Consider the following 23,640-nt stretch of genomic DNA (forward strand, 5'->3'; position numbering starts at 1 on the left):
TGAAGGGCAGATGTATCCAGGACCCCATAGTGGGGGTTGTGTCTGTTGGCTGTGAGCAGACCACAGTAACTGATGTGGCAAAATGTTAGGTCCTCTCTGTCTCTCTGTCTCTCTGTCTCTCTGCCTCTCTCTCTGTCTCTCTCTCTCTCTCCTCTCTCTCTATCTCTCTCTCTCTATCTCTTCTCCTCCTTCTCTCTCTCTCTCTCTTTCTCTTTCCCTCTCTCCCCTCTCTCACTCTTGTTTAGTGATTATCTGAGTGAACGAGTTCATCATTTTCTTTTACAAAAACAAGCCCAGACCACACCTCTTTGTCTTCAGGGTGGACAGTGTGTAAAGTTAAAGGAAGTCCCTCCCTGTCTCTGCCTCTGAGTCTGCCTTAAAATACCAAGAATTTTAATGAGTTGCAGTGGACAAGTCTCCCTAATGGTCTCCATGGTCTCCATCCCGCCCATCCCCACAATGGCCACCCTTCTAGAGCACCCAAAATCTTGAAGGGTGTGAAAAATTGTATGTGTTCCCCCTAGCTTCTCAATAAATCTTGATTTTTTTCCAGAATCTAAAAACTATACAAGGAAACTATTTTTAAATGACTGCTCGGTTTTGGTGACCCGAGACCTCCTTACTTTAAAAGAGCAATATACTTTAAGTCCAAAGTGTTTCACACCAGAGCCTAAACGCTTCACGTTTAAAGGGGACATTAGATGTGGAATTATCTCCAAGATACTCAAAGGCTAATTTTGTTCTGGGAGATTTCTTTCTTCCCTCCCTCTCCTTACTTCTATAATAGAATTGCTCTCTTGAAGCTGCGTAGAAACAACCAAGGCCTCAACAACAGCAAATGTCTCTGATCCCTGCTCTCTCTGAGCGGACGGGCAGCGAACGGGCAGGCATTGTGAGGAAGGCAGTGTTGGTAAATCAGTTCCAAAGGGGGCAGGCAGTGCAGGTGCTGTTTAATGTTTAGAACGCACAGCTGGCTGGTGGGAAACTCCCGACAATAATGATCTGTAACTCAGAGGAGCTCAGACGCGGAGGTGATTACAATGTGTGTAGTGGAATTGTCTCTGCAGAGAATGTTTTCTGCTTATGGTGCTACAGTGTAACAGTGCAAACTAAATGGTCATGGGCTGTCGCATGGTCTTCACCTTAGGGATCATCACACACATGTTACATAAAACAAGAAAGTTTCCTTAATTCCTTGGTTCCTGCTTAGTTTGCCATTGTCAGCTGTCTCCTTGGGCTGACTTTTTAAATTTTGTAACACTTTCATACACAATACTGTGAAAATGTCGGCTGAAGCTTAACTCTTTTTTGCAACACAGAAAAGGCACCTCTGGGCTTAGCCAAAGACACACTTTTTTTTTACATTTATTTAGATTTCAGTTTTGGCATATTAGAACCAAAAGAAAATAATCACCAAAAAAGCATTAAATAAGGGTCTGTGGAAAATCTGTCACCGCCTTTCAGTAGGTGGATAAAACACTAACAATTTGGTTATCCTAGTTGAGATTTTCACTGTATTTAGACAACAACACTTTGCAAGGAGGCTTGACACTTTTTCCTGTGTTGTGTGTGGTTTGAGAGTGCTTTTGAAGTAACTGGCAACACTCATGCCAACAAACGTAGAAGAGCAAAGTTTTTCTTTCCATCTCTGATTCCATCTCAACACAAAAGAACTATTGAATAATTGAATAATTTTTATACTAGGAAGCCTGAAAGCCAGTCACAAATTTGGGGCCCCCAACCAGTAACACTGTGAAAACGATCGATAAAATAAAGAATCAATCCATCTAAAGTTTAAGCATCAGGATATGGCCAAGGTGTCACCATTTTGGGTCCTGTTTGTGAGTTTTTAGTCTCTCCCTTAACATATGGGACATCTTATAATATTTTTCTGTAACTCTGTCAGGAGATTCTTTATGGGATAAAGGAATATCAGAAATATATTCATTTTCAGAATAGTTTAAACCCATTGTGACTAAATGTGTTTATTTAAAATATCTTGCTATACAACATTGGGCAAATTTGATAATTCTCACAGATTTGTTGTTGTTGTTTGAGATGCAGTCTCTGCGTTGCCTGGCTGTGAGGAAATCACTATGTAAGCCAGAGTAACTTCAGTATGAGGTGGTCATCTGGCCTCTACCTCTGTAATCTGGAGTTAGCGGCATGTACCACCATGCCTGGCCCTGAAGTAATAGTAATGTATTTTGTTTCTCCAACTGAAAAGCGTTTCTAAGATATTCACCAAGTCCACTTTATTTCAAACATTAACTCTTCATATTTGACAACATATCATCTCTTCCATCTATGACATACATGAAGCCTAAAATCATTTGAAAACCACAGACACTAATTTGACACGTGTTTCTACATTTTATTCACTTGTCCTTTCCGTGTGGTTTTCTGAGACTAACTAATACTTTCAGGTTCAGGAAAGGGCTGTAATCTATGCGTGCATTCTTCCTGTGCACCCATATATATGTAGGGATAAACCAACTGTCTGGGAGTGAACTTCAAGGCCAGCGAATCAAACTCAGAAATGGAGATACCCCCCTTCTGCCTGCAGAAGCCCACTTTCTCCGCAGCATATCGCTTAACTTGGGCCATCCCAAGCTGAGACTGTGGGGGACTTTAACTACCTATCAGGTTTTGCTGGACCAACCAATGGTTTCTCAGGTAACAAAACTCACAGTTTCTTCCCTTTATGCTTCCTTTTCAAGCTTGTTTTGAAAAACAACCATTCATTCAGGAACAGCTTGATGGAGAATGATGTCCTCTTACACCACCTGGAGACACATCTTCTAGACTTAATAGTCTAGAAGTACAGGTGACACCATGCAACATGGCAAACTTCTCTAAAGGCAGAGGTCTGTTCACTCAACTAAATAAGAAGCCATTTGCCTTATGGGCTGGATGAGCTGTAACTGATGTGTCAGCTGCCCCAAGAGCCAGCAGTTGTGGCAGAATCTTATTTACTCCTCCACCATACAATGTTTATTGGAAAGTCCTATATTCCAAATGCTACAGCAAGCGTGGGAAGAAGTAACAAAATTACACTTCACCACTCAAATCCAGCAGTGTATGTCTACATGATCACAGAGAGGCTCAGGGAACACCCCCAAAAGCAAAGTCTCATTTTTTTTTATACAGTTGTTTAAGTCTGAGAGAGGACAATGCTGTCCTATACTCTATGAACGTACTACCAAAGGGAGATTTTTTTATAACAGGGCCAGCCATAGTATAGTCCTATGCTCTCGTCTTTTACATCTGGAGTTTGGAGGCATCCTGGATGGTGTCAGCACCTCTACTCCGTTTTATATTCTGACTCACTTTGATGTGATCTTTTAGTCTAGTTATTCCAATTCTCCTAGGCCAGTGAGCACAATTAACCTAACAGATACACTGTAATGGTTACAAGCAGCTCTCATCCAAACCGGTAGGAACCACAAAGAAAATACCATTGTGTAAGAAGCAGAAAGAAATCTCAAGCTTTGAAGAAACTGGTGAGCAGTAAAGTGCAAATTACAATCTTCACATTATTGGTCAACTGGCAAAAAAAAGTGGGGGGTGCCAAAAAATAAGGGCAGTATCTGGGATGGTGGTCCTGAGGGAGCACAGTCTTTATGGGGTAACCTTTAAACCCTCAGGCCCCCCCAAACCTTCCAGTTGTAATTTACATGCGCCACAAGAAGACATTAGGCAGAAGCTTCAAGCCTTGTGCCCTTGCAAGCTGTGTGAAAGCCAGTGTGTAAGACCGCTCACCCAAGGGCAGGGAGGGCGGAGGCTGCAGAGAAGTCATCATTAGTGTTCCTGTCTTGCAAGAAAGCCAAACGTGGGAAATCTTTATTTCTAAATTTCTGTCTGTTCCAGAATCAGAATTGGTACTTTAAAGACCCCAGAACACTAGTGGGAACAGCTCTCAGTCCGGCCCCCAGGTAGCTTTCTGAAGTAACTACTTCATGACTCTCATAGACCTGTTATGACTCTCCCCCAAGCCTCTAAGAATGCGTAATGGATTCAAGGGAAAGAACACTCAGCGGCAGTGGGTGGACATAAACTGTTGTATTTGAAAAATAATGAAAAGTAGAACTGGTTCTTATTCAGTTAAACTTCCTTACCAACCCAACCAAAAGTTAAATTTTATAAGGTTACCAGTTTACAATCTATTGAACAACATTTAATAATATTTAAATAGCATCAAGACAATAAATATGTGGACGCCTCACACAGTTTTTAAAAACCCATCTAGGCCCTTTAAACTTTCGAGTTGGAAGCAAAGGAGGAAGCAAAAGTAACAGAGACGACGATGAAAGAGAACACTACCAGTGTCCAAGGAGAAAACAAATCTCTAGGTCCTGGTCCACTGCCCAGGGGTTTACACTCCAAACTCCCCCCACACAGTGTGCTGGGTCAACAAACACCCATACCCCAAGTAGCTCGAGGTCATTTATCAGAAGTGTTCTATCACACAAATAACCCCACATTCAGCTACAGATGGCAGAGACTCAAACTGCTAGGCTATTACTAACAGATTTTCTTTTGTTTGTATTTCAGGGTTTTGGCACAAAAGGGATTGTCTATGCTTCTCAGACCATCTAGCTTTAGATCCAAAAAAAATTCCATTCCAATGCGTAAACAGCAGCATGCCAGAGATGCCTCTGTCCGTAAGGGTTAGGGATATCGGCTGCAGAAGCTGTGAGTGTGCGCATTGGTTGGGTTCACTTTCACGGCCCTGGCTGCGCTATTTCGTTAGATAATGAGATGGGCTGCCCTTTCTGTCCGTCACTAGAGCAGCTGGAGACAGCGTTTGCTACCTGGCAGAACTTCCGAAGAAGGATCTTTCTCAGCAGCAGGTAAACCCAGGGGTCCAAGATCTGGTTCAGCGAAGCCAGGCGCACTGCAATTAGAAAGGAATTGCACTCCTTCTCCTCTCCCGTCTGTGTCTTGCACTGCTCAACGGACGTCTCGTTGAAGATCATTTTCAGCATCATTATCTAAGAAAGAAGGACAGACAGTTGTTGCAAAGCTTGACAAGATCACAGACATCTCTGCAGCACGCCCGACACACACTGTCTTCCTAAGCTCACTGCTAAACTGAGTGTTGGCCCCAACACAGCAAGAGACCACCACTCCGAGTTCAGACTGTTCTGTGAATTGTCCCACAGTTTTGGCCATTTGACACAATGTGATTTTGTAAAACTTTGTGTGTGTTCAGCTAGGCAGTAGTGGTGCACACCTTTAATCCCAGCACTCAGGAGGCAGAAGCAGGTGGGTCTCTGTGAGTTCAAGGCCAGCCTGGTCTCCAGAGAGAGTTCCAGGACAGCTAGGGCTGTTACACAGAGAAACCCTATCTCAAACAAAACAAATCAAAAAAATGTGGGTTTTCAGGTTCTTGGCTTTTGAAATTATAAAACAAAAACAAAAACCTGTCCATAACACATCTCAAATCAGCCAAATTCACAGTAGGATGGCAGCCAGATGACACCTAATACCTCAGCAATAATGAAGACATATTAAATATAAATTCTAGTAATTCTAATTAAAATCTATCATTAAAGAAAAAAGTAGAAGGGGAAAAATACAACCACATTATTGTGATTCCCAATGTTGTTTTGTTGTTGTTGTTTTCCTAATATGGGTACTGTGGGAGGTTACTCATATGCATTTAATAAACTTATAAACTTATGGTTACTACCACATCCCTTTTACAATTACAAAATAAACATGGTTTAATGATGCAAAGTGGCTGAACCAAACTCAAATTTAAGTTCATTAAGACTACATGCTATACCGGGCAGTGGTGGCACTCGCCTTTAATCCCAGCACTCGGGAGGCAGAGGCAGGCAGATCTCTGTGAGTTTGAGACCAGCCTGGTCTACAGAGAGAGTTCCAGGGCAGCCTCTAAAGCCACAGAGAAACCCTGTCTCAAAAAACAAAAACAAAGAAACCTACATGCTATGGCATGGGAGAGATGGCTCAGAGGTTAAGAACACTGGCTGCTCTTCCAGAAGACTTGGGTTTGATTCCCAGTACCTATATAGCAGCCCACAAACATCTGTAACTCCAGTTCCAGAGGATTTAATGTCCTCTTTTCGGGTCTCTCCGCAGGTACTACACACATGTGGTCTATATACATACATGAAGATAAAAACACTCATTCACATAAAGTAGATATAAAAAAACTTCATGATGCATGCTATTTTACTTTTATCTCCTTTTTGGGGGGGGAGGTCATCTAGATGTTAAACTCCAGGATGGTGGGCATTTGGAGTTATTCCTTGACTAATATAGTCCCAGTGACTAGAGTTGAGGATAGCAGGCAGGCATCTAACAAATGTTTGTATTTCAAGGGCTATAGTATGGTACATATAAAAACAACACTATGAGGCATATACAAATATGTTTACATTGGAATTAATAGGTATACATGGGCGAATGTCTGCTATTTTCGCATAAAGAAAAAAGTAAGGGTCCTTAGGCATATGAGAAGATGTTTAAAATCACTAGTCATCAGAAAAACTAAACAAGTGGAGGAGGAAGAAGTATCTCACACTCACGAGACGAAAATGAGGGACTGTGGCCACCAGAAGTGTGTCTTGAGAGGCGGGGCAAAGGGGACCCCCACACACACACACAGGGGGATCGGCGGTGAACCCTGGAGAAAGCATGGAGAATGCAGTTTGCAATCGTGTCTCCGCCCCAGCAATGCTAAACCACACCGTTGGGTCTTTCTGAGCAGAAGTGGCGTGTGCCGCACTCAAGCGATAAAGACAGGCAGGGATGACCCAGATTCCAGTTTATTAACAGGGGTAAAGACAAGGGCTGACTTCACCTACCTAGGTCTATATAACTACTAATCACGTCCTCTCACCGGTGTCTTAGTTAGGGTTTCTATTGCTTGGATGAGATTCCATGACCAAAAGCTGGCAAGGAAAGGGTTTATTTGGCCTACACTTCTACCTCATTGTATACGATTGCTGGCTCTTCTTCTGGATCACAAAATGTGGCCGTGGGCTGTGGCGGCGTGGGCGGGACAGCTGGCCCTGAGGTCAGATGGGCTCAAGAGCTGCCTCTGCCTGGCCAACAGCTACAACACTCAGGAAGGCAGGGCCCCGCGTGCGCATCACCTGAGCAGTAGAGCCTTTAAAACCCCCCTTGGCAGAGGTGTGGATGAGCCATCCCTGAAGCTGTGAGCATAGGACAGGCATGGGAGAGCTGACCCCGTTACTCATTTGTCATGTGGCAGTATGGGCAGGGGAGAGATGCCTTCTCCACCCCCCCCCCACCCCACATCAACACCCAAGGCAGGCGGGAGAGCCGGTCCTGCTTCTCATCAATTGCAATTGCGGCACCCAGGAAAGTAGCCAGTAGGCCACTCTTGGGCAACGCAGTTAGAGCCGGCCCTGAAGGTGTGGGGGGATCGGACCCGGAGGACGCGGAAGAAGGACGGGTCCTGCCCCTCGCTCATCGCTGCGTAGGGGTGAACTCGCCAGGACGATGCCGAGGAAGAGCTCATTGCGGTGAGATCAAGGGAGAGCTGGCATGTCCACCAACCCTGCCACTAACTACCCAGGCACAGAACCAGGGTTATGTTTCGGCTCACCCCAACACCCCCCCCCCCACCTCCGCCATCTGTGATCTGCTGGAACACGTGAAGGGACGGGTCCTTAAGACCCAAACCTGCAGGGTTTCCACAACACAGGGCAACATCTGGATAACCAAGAGGGGTTCCAGTGAGGGCCCAGCATCGATTGCGTAGCGGAAGCCAGAGGCCTCCAACCAGACCAGACTCTTTGTAATGCACACTCACAAGTAAAGATACACAGATAAGAGGGTTTACTGCGAGACTCGCTGTGTCACACTGCAGCTTCCGAGATGAGACCGATTTCTTTTTCCTTCTCCCTTTTTCTTTTTTCCCTTAAATTTTAATTTTATTTCACAGGGGAGGTTGCGAGGGCAGAGGGCGGATACGAAGGGACGGGGAAATCAATGGGACGGAGACGCGTTGTGTGAAAGACAACAAAAAATAAGCAAGATAAAATGTGGCTGTGGAAATTGTAATTAAATGTCCCAGATTTAATTCGACATTCCTTGGAAACCAAAGGACTCCTGACCACACATTCTCTTTCACAATTCTTCGGAGTCACCAGCAGACTCTTGCCTCACCCTGTGCAGGGTCTTTCACTCTGGCCTCAGTCTCGCCCTAGTGCAGACTCTCCCACACACATTCGGAGTTGGAGCAGTAACGGTCCCCGCGGCTGGTCCTACCGCGCAGTGAATGTCTGTGTTTTCTAGAGCTCATGTCTGAAGATCTGACACCTGCTGCGATGGTGCTGGACCTGCAGCTTTGGAGGGGGTAACTCAGTTTAGATGGGATTAAAAGGCGGGAGCCCCCTGGGATGGGATTAGGGTCTTCATGAGGAGAGTGGGAGATACCAGGTCCTGTCCTAGCTATGAGGATGCAGCCTGAAGGCAGCCATCTGTCTCAGTCATGGGGAACTAAACCAGGAAGCCCCTTGGTGTCCCCAGTGTCCAGAACTGTGGAAATAACAAATAAAAATGCTAGTGTAGATACCAGAAAAGGGGACCTTCATTCTTCACTGTTGGTGGGAGCAAAAACTGGCACAGATATTGGAAATAAGTGTGGAGATTGTTCAATAAGCTATCAATACATTTGCCGTGTCATTTAAAGTGCAGCATCTTAAACTGTGGGGTTGTAACCCCATATGAGGTCACGTCACTGAATGTGGAGGTTGTGAAAAAAATAATAAAATAAAAATACAGCAGTAGGAAAAGACCGTTGCATGTGCGATGAAAAAAACATAAGTGAGCCCCAGATATTTCTAGATGTGCCCGCCTGAGCTATCTCCAGTATTGCACTGCAGCTCTGGTTTGGATACACGTAACACGTGTGCTCTATATCACTTGAGGCCTACACACAGTGTCTTAAAACACCTCAGCTCAGACTTGAGACTACGGTGTTAGGAATCACAGGGTTTTCCCTGCACATACAGGTTCTCTGTGCTTACAGAAACAGGACGATTTTCTTGCAGAAATAGACTTTTACTGTTTTCTCACTGTCCCTTAACAGGGATCTAATCAGTATGTCTTTGAACTGTGCTGTAATGTTTGGGATTAAAAATGAATCTGTTTTAAACTTAAAAACACCTATATGGCGGAAGAAAGAGTCAAAGGTCAAAAGGGATGAGAGGAAATACTTGGCAGCTATATATCCTAATGGCAGATTGATATCTACAATACGCAGAGAACTCAAAAACCAAAGCATCAAGAAAGCAGACAACTCAACAAAGAATGTGGGCTTTATACTTAAACGGAGTTTACCAAAAGGCCAAGAAAATGTTTCTTAAAGTTTTCTCCATCCTTATTAACCAGGAAAATGCAAATCAAAACTCTGAGATTTCATCTTAACGTAGTCATGGTGGTAAGATGAAGAAAATAAATAATAACAATCGCTGGTGTAGATACCAGAAAAGGGGACCTTCATTCTTCATGGCTGGTGGGAGCGGAAACTGGTACATATATTGGAAATAAGCGTGGAGATTCTTCAATAAGCTATCAATGCATTACCAAGCCTGGGCGTCCTCCCAAAGGACTCAATATCCTGCCCTAGAGACACCGGCAGACCCCTACTTATCCGTGCTCATTACTGTTCTACTCACAATAGCAAGGGGTTGAAAACAGCCCGTATGTTTACCAACTGTCGAACATGCAGCGAAAATGGGTGAAATATACATGGTGCAACTTTATTTAGCTGTAAAGAGAAGTTAAGTTACTAAATTTGCGGGTGAATGGGTCAAAGAGGAAAACTTTATGCCAAGTGAGGTTACCCAGGTCCAGAAAAGCAAATGCTACATTTTCTGTTTTATATCAGGGTCCCGGCTTCCAGTCTTCACATTTATGTGTTTAACCTGGAGTATCGGTAAGTACCAGTAACTGAAAGGGGCCATGGGGAGATCGGGGAGTAAAACACAAGTGATATGAGGAGAAAAGGGATAACGGGGGGGGGGGGGGAGGGCTTGAGGGAAGCGGGATGAGAAAGGAGGTCATGGGCAGGGTAGGGGTGTGCACAAACTAAGAATGTTTGGGAAAAACTATAAGTTTCCTGAAATGTATATAGGAAAGGGTATAATTGGAACTACCTATAAACGGGCCAGGGGACGAGTCACAATTACCAAACAAAGAGCCCAGCACCAGGTGCAGGAAACGTCCCTTTAAGTTGCTGCTTGGAAGGAGGTGTCCCTGAAGCTCCCCCCCAAACAATTGCCACTCCCTTGGTTACCCAGAGGAGCTTGAGGGTAAGGTCATATTGATGAGGATACCACTTGCTTTGGTCACTGCACACAGGAAAACCAAGCAACAATGTGGCCTCCTGGACACACTGGCTGCAATCCAGGGACACCTCTGTAGATTAACCTAAAGAGCTCTGAGACAAAGTCCTGTGGCGTTTGGGCTGCCAAGTGTCTAATGATTTGTTATAGCAGCAGTAGAAAATTGCTACCTCCACCACACTGAGCTCCAATAACCGATAAAGAGAATGAGGAGTGAAAATGTTGTTTGCGCTTGTGGGTAAAGCTTGTTTACAGTCTGCACTTTCTTGGGAACATTTTTCAAAGCTACAGAGGTAAAAACATCACCACCAACTCCTGCCTGAGTGACCTCGGTTCCTATGTTGACAACAGACATATATGAGTGTATGTGCTATTCAAATGTTGTGTGGGCACTCAGTGTGTTCGATTAAAAGCCTTAAAACAACTCTTCTAAAAACTCAGTTGTTTTTGTGACAAGCATACTAATCATTCCTCTCTCCCCGTATTTTAAGCATTTGCAAAAGTTTCACTTACTTCTTAAAGAACCTTATAAAGTACAATCATCTAAAATCCAAACATATTCGGTCACTACCTGCCTTTCAGGAATTGTTCTGACCATGTCACTTAAAATTGCTTGCGGTTATATTTTCATTTTTTTCCTATAAAATGAAGTATTGCATTTCTTTAACTCTTCATGGTCATGAATATTCACAAAATGACTTATCAAAGTGAGATTCCAGTCATTTTGTGAAGTCCTTGATTATCTTAGAATTTATTTTGTGAGACTAATAACTTCAAATTATTTTCATGAAGCTAACATAGATAGGTTCCACATGCCTTAAACTGGCTAATGGTTGGTAATTTCCCACTGGCAATGCAGTGATTATAAAATTATGAATAAGCTCTCTAAGCAATAGCTGGCATCCAGGCAGTCACACCAGCTCTTCCCAGAAATCATGTGCTAGATCACACACAGATAATTGGAGTTGGAGGTAGCACCCACGGTGCTCCATTCCCAGCTGACTGAAGACAAGGAAACAGGGCCTCAGATTGCCATCTCGTCCTGAGTAAGAATGCAAGTCTGGCATCTGCCTGTGGATTTCCTTATACTCAAGGAGCTAATCTGTGGTGGTGATTTTCTTGTGTGAGTCTGCAGATATTTTTTCTCAAGCTCTTCAGACTGTGGGAGCAAACTCTGAGCATGGATCTACAACTTCTTCTGGAAGAACTAATTGATTCTGTTCTGCTGCTCTTTGTACGGGGGAGAAGGAAAGCTCAACGCATGTGCAACCTCATACAGAGGAGGTTTCCTTTTTCTTTTTAACCAAATTTACATATATATGTATATATACACACATATATGTGTGTGCCTGTATGTATATGTATACACACACACACACACACACACATATATATAAATCTTGATTACTATTCCTTCTGAGCAGCTACCTGTAACATGGGATCTGGTCCAGAGAGTAATGAGACAGCATCCCAAGTTTCTGGCCTCTCTCCCGAGTATCATCTGGAAGGAGAAATCTCCACACTATAGATAAGCAGGCACAATATGAAATGAAAGCAGTGATTCCTATGTTCTCTCCCGGCCACAGCATTCTCAAGGGAAAACAAATCCTCTCTTACCCCCATGGGCTTGCTCTCTTGTGTATGCGAGCACAAGCCAGCAAGGGCAGTTTTCACAGTCTACACTTGGTGGCAGCGAATTCGGACTCCACACACCTAGAAAACGTCCGAGCTAACCTTCGCGGTTCAGTGGTGCCTTGCCTTGAGTTGTTGGCCAACCGTAGCGTTTGGTGATGACGGACGAGTACACCCAGACAAACTAATTTGTGTAGCGGAGATGGAAACTGACAAGCCGCTCTTAGGCCCCATGATGAGACATTTACACATCCTTGCTCCATTCCTAATGTAATTCTTTAAGGGAAATTTCTTCATAAGCCAATTTTTATCTATGATGTTTTGCTCTGGATTCTGTTGGACTGCAGTAGAGCAACCTGCTCCACTGGAAATCCCCAGTCCTTTGATGAACACATTGCACTATAATACACTGAAAACCAGTTTGGGCCCTTTCAAGCACATAATTGCATGATATGAAGGATTGCTGGAGGATTAGGAAAGGGCGGCTGCTTCTCCAAGCTGCTGCTCTGTTCTCTCGTTAGTTGTCCGGTTACCTCCGAGTCCCACCCACTCTGCTGTTTCTGAGGCTGCCCTCACTTATCTGATATGAATTCAGGGTGACACACAGCTCATAGACACTGAAAACCAGGCTGGCAGTGTCCCGTCCCTACCTCCTCTTGCCAGCTTTAGCCCCACTTATGACTTCAGGGACATCCTCTGCTGTCTGAGTTTTGTCGACCACCGGCTGGATTAGAGGCCCCATGTACAGCTATATGATTGGACTCTCTCCGATTAGTAAAGCTGGGAGACAAAAGAAAGTTTATTTGGAAAAGAAAACAAAGACAAAGGAAGAAGCTATGACGAGAAAGTCAACTCCCCACGCAGGAAACTTCACATCTCTGGGGGTAAACATGGACGAAATAGGCATCCGGGGATCATGAGTGAGGATCCATAAAGCTCTGCGGAAAGGCGGTCTCAGGAGGAATATGTAGGCTGTAGGCTGCCCAACAGTTAAAGCCCTTTTGTATAAGTTGGATTCAGTTCTGACTGCGGTTCAAGACAGGCAACTAGTTTGGATCTCGCACTCCCCCTTCTCTGAGGCAGGGCTAACATCTTCTCCTCCGGGCAGTGAACTTGCAGAGGTGACCAGCAGGGAAGAGTACTGACCTTCAGCCTGCAAGGGGCACCTGCTTCCATCCTGGTGGGGGGGGGGTCTGTCCCTCGATAGCACAGGCTTCTACAGCAGAATCCTTGGCACTCAGAGACAGGACAGTGCAGGACAGGGGGCATGCAGAGACAAGCATGTCCTCCTGACTTAGTGCCTTGTTTTATTTGCTGTGACAAAACACTGGCCACAACCTGCTTGGGGAGGAAAGGGCTGATCTGGCTTCCAGGTCCCAGCCTACCATCAAGGGGAACCAGAGAGGCAGCTCAAGGCAGGAATCCAGCAGGCAATGCCCCTCTGTGGACACAACTTCAGGTCCTGCCCCCAGGTTCTTGCTTATTTTGTTTTTATTTCTTTAAATGCAATTTAAATAAAACTGAAAATGCTCAACTCTACCACCGCCCGCCCAAAGAACTGTGGTCGTGCTCTAAAAGAAAAAGAATTGGAAATGTGGGTTAGTTTACTATGCAGAGTACTGACATCAACATCAAAATATAAAATTTTAAAAGCCTGACTTTGGAAAAACGGACACTGGGGACGTGTGTGTGTGTGTGTGTGTGTGTGTGTGTGTGTGTGTGTGTGTGTGTGTGTACAAATGTGTCATGGTGTGCGTGTGGAGGTCAGAGGATAACCCCGGGCATAGGTCCTTGCTTCCCATCTTGTTTCAGACATTATGTATCCCAGGCCAGATTTCCTGTGAGCTTCCGCAATTCACACGCATGCTACCGTGCTTGACTTTACATGGATTGTGGTGATTTGAACTCAGACTCATGATTACAAGGTCCATGAGCCATCCTCCAGTCATAAAAATAGCTTTCATTGGATACACAATGTATATGTATTCCAACACTGCCATTTAAAATCATGCTTTTGAAGACAAATAACATGAAGAAATATTCAGGGTGTCCAGACTGGAAAACCAGCATAGGACTGTTCCAGACCCCCCTGAATGAGGATGTCAGTTTGGAGGTCTGGTTAATCTATGGAGCCTCTGGTAGTGGATCAGTATTCATCCCTAGTACACAAATGGACTTCGGGAGCCCACTCCACATAGAGGGACACTCTCAGCCTAGAGACATAGAGGAGGGTTTAGGCCCTACTCTAAATGATATGACAGACTTTGAAGATCCCTCATGGAAGGCCTTACCCTCCTTGGGGAGCAGAAAGGAGACAGGATTGGTGTTGGTGGAGGAGCAGGGGAGGAGGGGAGGGAGAGGGAACTGGGGTTGACATGTAAAACAAGCTTGTTTATAATTTAGATAGAAAAGAGGGAAGAAGAAATATTCAGGGTGTGGAAACAGAAGACATACTGCAATTGTAATTAATTCAGAACAAATGTGTGTGTAAATACACAGAATATTAGAAGTAGTTACCAGTCAGGAAGAATTAAGGCAATTTCTATTATCTTGTCTGTGTTTTTCTTTGTTTCCCAAATTCTAGACAACAAATGCATTGTTTTTATATTTAGAATAGAAGCCTCAAATTTAGAATATTGTTAGATTACTTAGCTCATCAAAACAGTCTAGTAACTTGTTGAAATATTAATGCACGACCCAGCCTAAAACCATAATGTGATCATTTTGGTTTGAATTCTATGTAGACAATGTCTATATAATTTAACAATTACTAGGAAAACAATTTTTAGTTTGTCAAAAAAAATTAGCTTCACCAACATATTCATTAGGGTTCACTAAAGGCAAAGAACTTTTTGTTATGAATGTTGGCTTCTGTTATGGCCACAGCATGCTAACATATCTTTTCCTGTGCTGTAGAGTACATGGCATAGATTAACGATCAGATTTATTTTACTTTGTCAATTGCTTAGGTGAGGCTAGCTAGACAGCAAGTTCCAGGGCTCTCCTGTCTCTCCCTCCCCTGCCCTAGAGTTATACACAGGCCCAGGCTGCTGTGCCTTGCTTTTGTGTAAGTGTGGGAGATCTGAATTCAGGTCCTCTTGCCTGAACAGCAAGCATTTTTTCCTTTTTTTTTATTTTTAGGGACACTCTTATTTACATATCCATCCCCCATTCTCTCGCCCTCCCATCCTCCCATGCTTCCCACCAACCCCCCAACCCACCTCCGACCCACTCCCCAGGGATAGTGAGACCCTCCACGGGGAACCATGAAAGTCCATCACATCATTTGGGCCCTCCTTCCCGTATCTGGGATGCAATAGTAGCCCTCCACAGGGAAAGGGCTCCCAAAGTCGATTTGTGACCTAGGTATAAACCCTGGCTCCCCTGTTAGAGGTCCCATAGCCTGCCTTGGTCTCCTAGCTGGTACCCATATTCAGAGGGCTTGGTTTGGTTCAATGCTGGTTCCCCTGCTTTACAACTAGGGTCTGCGTGCTCTCATTAAGTCAAGTCAACTGTTTCTACGGGTATCTCCAGTTCCATCTTGGTTCATTTGGTCATCTCTCCTCCCTCTGCGCAACCGGATTCCGGGGGTGTGGCTCATTGAACAGCAAGCATTTTGCCAACGTGAGTCGTCTTCTCAGCCCTTGGGCATTGCTCTTTGATTGAATTTTTAAGTTAGCCTACAAAGCCACAGGTTTCTTGATGGCATTATCCAAAACAGGTTGTCTCTCACTTGTTCGGACAGCATCCTTATTGAACATTGCAGTGTGCCAGAATAACAGCTCTGGGTCTGCACCGTGGGACACCTTCACCGTACAGGAGGATGTCGACAGACACAGAGCCTCTAGGTTCCCAGTTCCACCATACCACAAGACCCTCGGCTCTTCCGAGCCCGTTGTTCACAGCCTTAAATCCCCTCTCAGAGGGCCCAGCATCTGTGACCTCGTCTCTCCTCTGGAGACAGTTCCCTGTCCGTGGCCGGGAAACACCCCCATCTGGAATTTCAGAACACTTCATCCCACTTTCTAAGTCCCTCGGTTACAGATGACAGTGTCTCTCTACTTTGGGTATTCAGCGAGCATTTCAACATGTCTAGTTTTCTGCTGGCTTTCCCTTGGGCCTTCACAGGCACAGGTCCCTGGTTCTGGGAAGTCCATCCTCCTGCTTTGCTCGAGTAATTTTGCCTCATTTTTTGTAAGGACACGAAACACCGATTTATGGGGTAGGTCAAAAAAGTCTTGCTATAGCCCAAGTGTAGTCTGATATGGACCTCTTTTAACTCCCTTTCCACTTTTGAACATTTTCTGATCTTGCTGACTTTTTCCCCTTCCACTTGTCTATTTATTTTAATTTTAAAAACATTTGTTTATCAACAATGTTTCCAGATTCCTGGCATGTGAACCTTTGAGATCCAGGAACAATGATTCAGTGTTTCCAAGAGTTCTCAGAGTTTTCAAAATTATGACATTTTACATATTCTCCTAACTAACCATCATCTCCACTCTCTACAGTTTGCAAAGCTACATCCCGCTTAAGGAATGAAATACACTATTTAGAAGCCTTAGCCAAGTGGTAGTGGTTCAAGCCTTTAATGCCAGCGTTCAGGGAGGCAGAGGATCTCTGTGAGTTCAAGGCCAACCTGAGCAAAGTGTGTTCCAAGACGGCCTGGGCTACACAGAGAAACCTTGTCTTGGAAAACAAACAAAAAATGAAGAAGGAGGAGGATCTTTTTACAAGTATCATAGCAATGACCCACACAACAGCGTATTTTGTAGATAATAAATATCTTTAAATTTAAAAATGATTGATAAACAAGGGCACAGTGTGTGTTGTCCATTTTGTGGTAAAGAGCCTGGAGTTTTTAATCTAAGAGCCAAACGTACATTTAGCTTCTTAACTACCTTTTTCCCTCTCTCCATTTTCCCCTTCCTCCTTCCTCTCTGAGTGGCATTCAGTCAATATTCAGACAGACTATAAGCACCTCTTCTCATCACTCCTAATTTTAGATATACTTTTCTGGAAGTCACATCCCAGCAATAGTAGTGACTTGAAACTGATAGGTTCAAATTGAAGAATAAGAAAAAAAAGTATAGGCTTAGAATATCTTTGAATCATTAGAATAATTTCTATGTTCTTCTTATTTATCAGCATTTCCTCCAAAAAAAATATACCCCAAGGAAAAATCAGAAGACACAATGTGTCTGATACCATCCTGACGATGGATACTTGCTGTCAAATCCTAGTACTCCATGTCAGTATCCTTCTACTGCCACGAAAGTGCTATGACTTGAGTCCTACGCTCCTTATTTACAAACAAGACCATGCAGGACAACAAATACTGATGTGCCCACAGAGTCTGAGAAGAGATGCATTGCCTCTCTCTGTTTTCTATTGTTATAACAGGCTTTCACGGCCTAGGTCATTGTGGTGGTCTGAATGTCAATGGACCCCATAGACTCGCATGTTTGAATGTTTGGTTCCCAGTTGGTAGAAATGTTTAGGAAGATCGAGAGCTTTGGCCTTGGAGGAGGTGTGCCATCGGGAGAGGGCTTTGAGGTTTCAAAAGCCCAGAGATTGAGAAGTACCCCCTCCCACTCTCCCCTGCCTGTGGAATAGATGGGAGCTCCCAGTTACTGCTCAAACATCACACCTGCTTGTATGCCTCCATGTTCCTCACCATGATGGCCGTGGACTGTCACACTGAAACTGTGAACAAGTCCCCAATGAAATGCTTCCTTTTATAACTTGGTTTGGTCATGGTGTTTCACCACAGCAATAGAAAAGTAACAGAGACTGCTGGCCTGTGGTTTGGGCTAGGAAGTTTGAGAGTACTGTGCTAGCTAAGATCTAGGAAGATGGTGGAAAGGCACAAGGAGTCATTGTAGTCAGAGAGGAAACCAGTTACTCTGTTTCTTTTCATTGGGAACCTGCCAATGACAGGATATAAGCTTTAATCCATCAGGAAGGTGGTCCCCTCAGACCTCATCCCCTATAATCCCAACTGAATGCTGTTACAATGGCAACACAGATTTTTAGAGGGGCATTCATAGCACAATATCTGCCCTCATGATTCACATGGCTTGCAAATCTTCCTGCTAGAGTTAGGCTAACAGTCGTCAAGGATAGCATAACTTCTAGACTACACGTTAATTTATTTTCTTTTCCCCAACACCAAACACACCCTCAGGAAATTCACTACTTTGCTTGTATTAACTCCAGTCCTGTTGACTGTAAGCAGGGGAGCTGAGTTACCCTTCAAGGTCGAATCTACAGCTTAAGGGGCTGAAAGCGTCTCAGTGGCTGGATTCTCCTTGATGCTCAAAGGCTTTGTGGCCTTCTGACAGGGGGGGACACTCAGTTTCCAGTGCTTCCCTCACTCTGTTAATGGGATGGAACTCTCACCCACATCATAGCTGCTGACAAACGTTTTCAGCACCGTGTCTCCTTTTGGGGACACTAGGCATGAAGGCAGTCCTTTGGGGGATGCCAGCCTCAAAGATGCTGATTCTTCAACGTGCTTGCTTCACTCACAGGTTTGGCAAACTGAGTCTCGGTCATAGACTTTGGGTAAGACCCGTGTGCTGGTTGCTGTTTTGTTGGGCGTGTATATTATGAGAAATGCATAAACATCTCTCCGTTGTCATCATTTAGGTGCATAAACTCCAGCAAGGAGGAAAGTGACTGTGACACGCAACGGATGAACACAGCTTGCTGTGTCCCTCATGGGTGGCTCTTCTTTTCTAGCCACTGTCCTGTAAGCTGTCATGTCCTTACTGTCACTCCTTCCTTCTGTTCACTAAATGGGTGGCAGGTGGAAGCCAACTGTCATTTCCACGCAAATGGTAAATTTTAGGTATTCATGGAAAATTTTTGTTTCTCAGGAACTCTGACTTTAAACCATCGCTTAAATTTCGGTCAGCACTCGATGATTCTATGCCAGGTTTGAGAAACTTGAGAAAGATTAAGACACTGTCTTTCACAGAAAGATGGACATACTCAATGATTCTTCATCTATGTTTGCTGTCTTGGTGAGTCTCTCCATTGATGTACTGGAATTAATACCATTTGATTCAGCAGCAACATAGCCACAGAAGGAGGCACAAGAGGGAGAAATGTATTCTCCCAACGCCTGACTCCCTCAGGACCTCAGGCTCCCATGGAAGCAAAGATCCATCACCTCAGTCCATTATCTCCGTCTCTCCTTAAAGATGAACTCTGCCATCCATTCTCAACAAAGGAATTAGCCTCCCAGGATAGAGCTTAAGTGAGGAATTACAAAATTATTCTATTATCTGAAGGAAAATGCTTTTGGTGAATTGGTTTTAAGTTGTAGTGTCGGTATTTTCAGGAATGGCTTTGCAGGGTGATGGGATAGAAGACTTGGACATACCTGGGCCCATCCAAGCAGAATTTTATTCTTCTCTAAAGGGACCTGTTTGAGAAGTTTTCTCCGTTAAATAGAGTAAGCACAAAACCCATCAGCCTACTGCAGATCAGCCTACTGCAGCTCTGTGGGGGTAGGAGTATGCATTACAGCCTTCCAGTAGACTCATTTTCAAATGACAAAAAAGATACTCAAAGATTTGAACTTGAAAAGTACTTAATTTTATTCAACACACCTGAATGTTAATTTCAGCATGTATTGAGTTTAAAATGTACTGAGATGTTTTACATTCTGTTTTTTTGGATCCTGGCCATGGGGATGTATTTACATCAGGAATGGCACACTGATCAATGAACGACAACAACAAAATGCTCTAAGTGGTGGGTTGTGGTGGTTCATGCCTTGAGCTCCAACACTTGGGAGGCAGAGGCAGAAACACCTCTGTGGGTTAGAGGTCACTCTGGTCTGCATATGTATCAAGTTCTGGGATACTCAGTGCTGCAGGAAGAGATCCTGTCTTATATTTTTTTCAAGGAGGAAAATGAAAGAACTCCTCACTTTTCAAAAACTATTAAAAATAGTTTAATTCATTATTTGACAGTTCATACGTGTACATAATGCCTTTTCATTGTATTTATCCCATTGTCCTCTCTCACCTGCCAACTCATTCCGAGCCTTCTTCTCAACATGTCTCTGTCCTGATCTCATATCTTTTTTGTTGTTACTTTGTTTTGGCTTTTGGTTTTTCACGACAGGGTTTCTCTGTAGCCCTGGCTGTCCGTGAACTTGCTCTGTAGACCAGGCTGGCCTTGAACCCACAGAGTTCTGCCCGCCTCTGCCCACCAACTGCTGGAATTAAAGGTGTGTGCCACCAACACCTGGCTTCATGTCATTTTTTAATGGCCCACAGAGTTTTATTAGGGCTGCTTGTATTGCTTCCACCTTATCCATTGAGATCATGCCCTTCGCTGGCTTAAAGCTTTCTAATTTTGTCTGGACTGGTATCCAGACAGCCCAGCCACACTCCTGTCTCCAACCCTACCCCTGCCCTGGGGTCATAAACACAAAGTCACACTGGCCTTTTACATGACCCCCAAGTTTGCACAGTAATGATCTTGTGCTGTGAACTGTCTTTCCAGCACAGATTATTCAGTTTGGGGGGATTAACCCGGAAGTCCATGCTAGCTGCCATCTGCCCATAGAAGGTCATGGATGAAGTCCATAGTGAAGAGAAACATAGTGATTCTTCTCAGCACTGTCCTCCCGAACCATTCCCCATTCGCTGTTTTCATTGTTTCTGTTACTGAATCGTTTTGTTATCCCCAGAGCACCTTTTCAGACCTCCTCTCCGTTTTTTCATTCTGTGGATTCCCAGCATTGAAACAGCTGTTTTCTATTGTTCTTCCTCCTGCTTTCAATTAAGTCCTCTCTGTTACAAAAGCAACATTGTTTCTCTCCCCTTCTCGTCTATCCTAAAGGTATCTTTTGTCTTTCTAAGAGTTTTTATTGCATGTAACAAATTGGAAACACTATTAACCACTTCAAAAATAAAAAGGTACACTATTGTTAAAGTGCTCATGAACCTTGCTGTGGCAACTGGACGGTGATTCATTAGTACAAGCCCAATTATTGCTTTGGAAAAAAAATGTTGTGGTTTGGTTCACTGAATGCCATTTACTGGGTGCAGACCTTAAAGTATGTTGTTTAGTCAGGAAGTTTAAAAAAAGATAAAAGCATTGCTACCATGTTTCAGTATAACGACAATATTAAAAACCCACCTACTACATGTAAAACTTCGAATGGAGATTTGTCCATAATCTTTGATTCCAAACCTTGCCTCTTTTTAGTACAAACCCCCTTCTTCGTTTATTCCACAGTTGTTTATGGAGTAGCTGCAATGGTCACACAGTTACATCATCAATTATGCATGATCTCCACTCTTAAGCAATTTATAGTTTATAATGAGCCAGATAAACACAAAAATATTGACAGGAGGGAGACCATATAGCTTGCTTGCTAATTGCAGAGGCAATAAAGCCAGACAGATTTGATATGAAGGCTGACTTTGCCTTTTTTTTTAGCTTTGTGACGTGGGAAACCGATTTAGTATCCAAAAGGTGCTTCTTCGTCTGCATACATGGTGTAGTTGGCAAGACATGTGGCTGGCAAGACAGAGTGAGATTGTGCCCAACACATGTAGTTCTGGCCCTCTTAAGGAAGTGCCAAGCCAGTGGAGGGCACTCTCCTCATTGTGAAAGAAAATATACCTGCATCTGAGGAGTATAGAGGGAGGACAGGGAAGTGCCCTGCTACCTGAAGGGAGAAAAAACTACTGATAGTGTGGAGAATTTGGGAAGAGGAAGAGTCCATATGTCTGGGTGTGAAGATATGTGAGTTATTATTCTTGGAAAGTGAAAGAGAGGCATGGGGCATTGAGCTAGGATATGAGTGTGGCCAAGGCTCTGGGATTAAAGAGTCCAAAGCGTTTTATCATGGCTACCAGGGTGCTGGAAACAGCATGGGCAGATCCCCAGCTCCAGTTCTGAGATCGCACTGGGGTTCTCTGACAGTACCTCTTCCCCACATCAGAAGAAAACGATGAGACACCAGGTGCCTCATACTGGAGGATCAAAAGTATCAAAAGACCTTCCCGATTTTGAATTTGGTCAACTTCCCTACTAACCAAGCGTCCCCCAGTAACCAGCATGATAGTATTTTAGTGAAAAGAGCATTTGGGATGCCACCAGCTGAGAAACACTGGCCTTGTCACTATGTGACTGTCCCAAGCCCTAAGGACAGAGACTGTATGAAACTCAAACCACACCCACACGGAGAAGTCTCTCTACACTGCAAGGCATCATGGGGAAATAGAATCTTTTAAGACTACTGGTAGGTAGAGAAAATAAAAACTTCCATCACCCTTTACAGGGATTTTCGAAATATGTTCCCGAGAAACTCGTGTTGCTAAGAATGCCAGCCGATTAACAAGTTGCTGTATCTCCCAGGAAGTTTTTAATCATGGCAGTTCGCTGGGTTTTGTGATTTTATTTCACTTTATTCTTCTTGATGAAATGATTTGAAAGTGTTTAAGCAAGCTAATCAAAAGGGGACTGATGAGACAGAGTGTGTACAAGTGTCTGGTCTACTGGCTACCAGAAGTCTGAGTCAGACAGGTCTGTAATCTAAAACTTCATGAACACATCTGAAAACCATGGGAATGAAAACTCTAAACTTGTCTTTGTGAAGGTTAAATCAGATACCAGGAAGGGCAGTTGCCATAAGACTGACAGAGAGTCATTCGGCACATGGGAGTCCTTTTTTCCTGCCTGCCTCTTTTAACTGTCCTCTGCTACTTCATTTCCACAGCAACACACACACAGCTCAAAGGCATCCATAGTACATACTAATGTTTCTAAGCACAGATTCAATGGTAAAAATGAACTCTGTCTTTTATTTTAATAATAACCCTGTAAAGCTTTATACTTTTCCTCTATTCCCAAAAACAGAGGCAGGATGCCTGGTGCCTCTGCTGACCACTTGACACACCCATGTCTACCCCAAATCTTCAGGGATGCTTGATCATCAGCGGTGTGCAGAAAGCATTTTCTGCCAAGAGACCCTGTGTGGCTAACAGCAGCCAAGCCTCCAGCTTCTCACTGACTCCTGAGTCCCACATTGTCTCAAGATTCTGTTGTTTCCTAGCTAGAGCCAAGTCTAGGGAGGAGACTAGGACTCTGAGATCAGAAGAATTTTCTGTTTCCTGACATTGATCAATAGCAAAATTTAATTAGAAGTGGATTCCAGAGGAAAGCGTTCCAGAATTTCCCTCATGTCTTTTGTAGAATGAAAGCTAATGTTCAGAAACTTACTTTTGGATCCAGGCTATTCTTGGAGGAGGCCACTATCCCTAAATGATTTTAAAAATCTGCCATCCAGAACACGGGCCTCAGCACATCCGATAGCTTAACCAAGAGGATACAGACTACAGGTTTCCCTTTGTGGACCTCCTCCTCCCTACGGCACTTAAGGGCCAGAGCTGAGTGTTTAGAGTCTCCTTGCAGATCTCTCTCAATAGGCTCTCCACTCACTTCTAGGAGCTTCTCAAGCCCAACTCCCTGTACCATGGCTTTGTAAAAACTCACATAAGTCTTAGAAGGTGATGCAGGGGAGAGAGACTTTTTGCCATCTCTAGATGTTCCTGTGGACAAGCAAAACAGGAGGGAGAGAGAGAGAGAGAGAGAGAGAGAGAGAGAGAGAGAGAGAGAGAGAGAGACA

The 23,640-nt window shown here is 44.0% G+C and overlaps 1 protein-coding gene across 1 annotated transcript in view; it reads right to left on the reverse strand.

Moving 5' to 3' along the window:
* The window catches only part of Ptger3 (prostaglandin E receptor 3), a 67,823-nt gene that overhangs the window by 31,112 nt on the left and 13,071 nt on the right, over window positions 1-23,640 (reverse strand). Inside the window, exon 2 of the mRNA XM_005083474.4 lies at window positions 4,815-4,994. Within this exon, the coding sequence (XP_005083531.1) occupies window positions 4,815-4,994 (180 nt within the window). The remainder of the gene's footprint in view (window positions 1-4,814; window positions 4,995-23,640) is intronic.

This window comes from Mesocricetus auratus, unplaced genomic scaffold (genome assembly GCF_017639785.1).
Source record: "Mesocricetus auratus isolate SY011 unplaced genomic scaffold, BCM_Maur_2.0 Super-Scaffold_100009, whole genome shotgun sequence".
NCBI classification, from domain to species: Eukaryota; Metazoa; Chordata; class Mammalia; order Rodentia; family Cricetidae; genus Mesocricetus; species Mesocricetus auratus.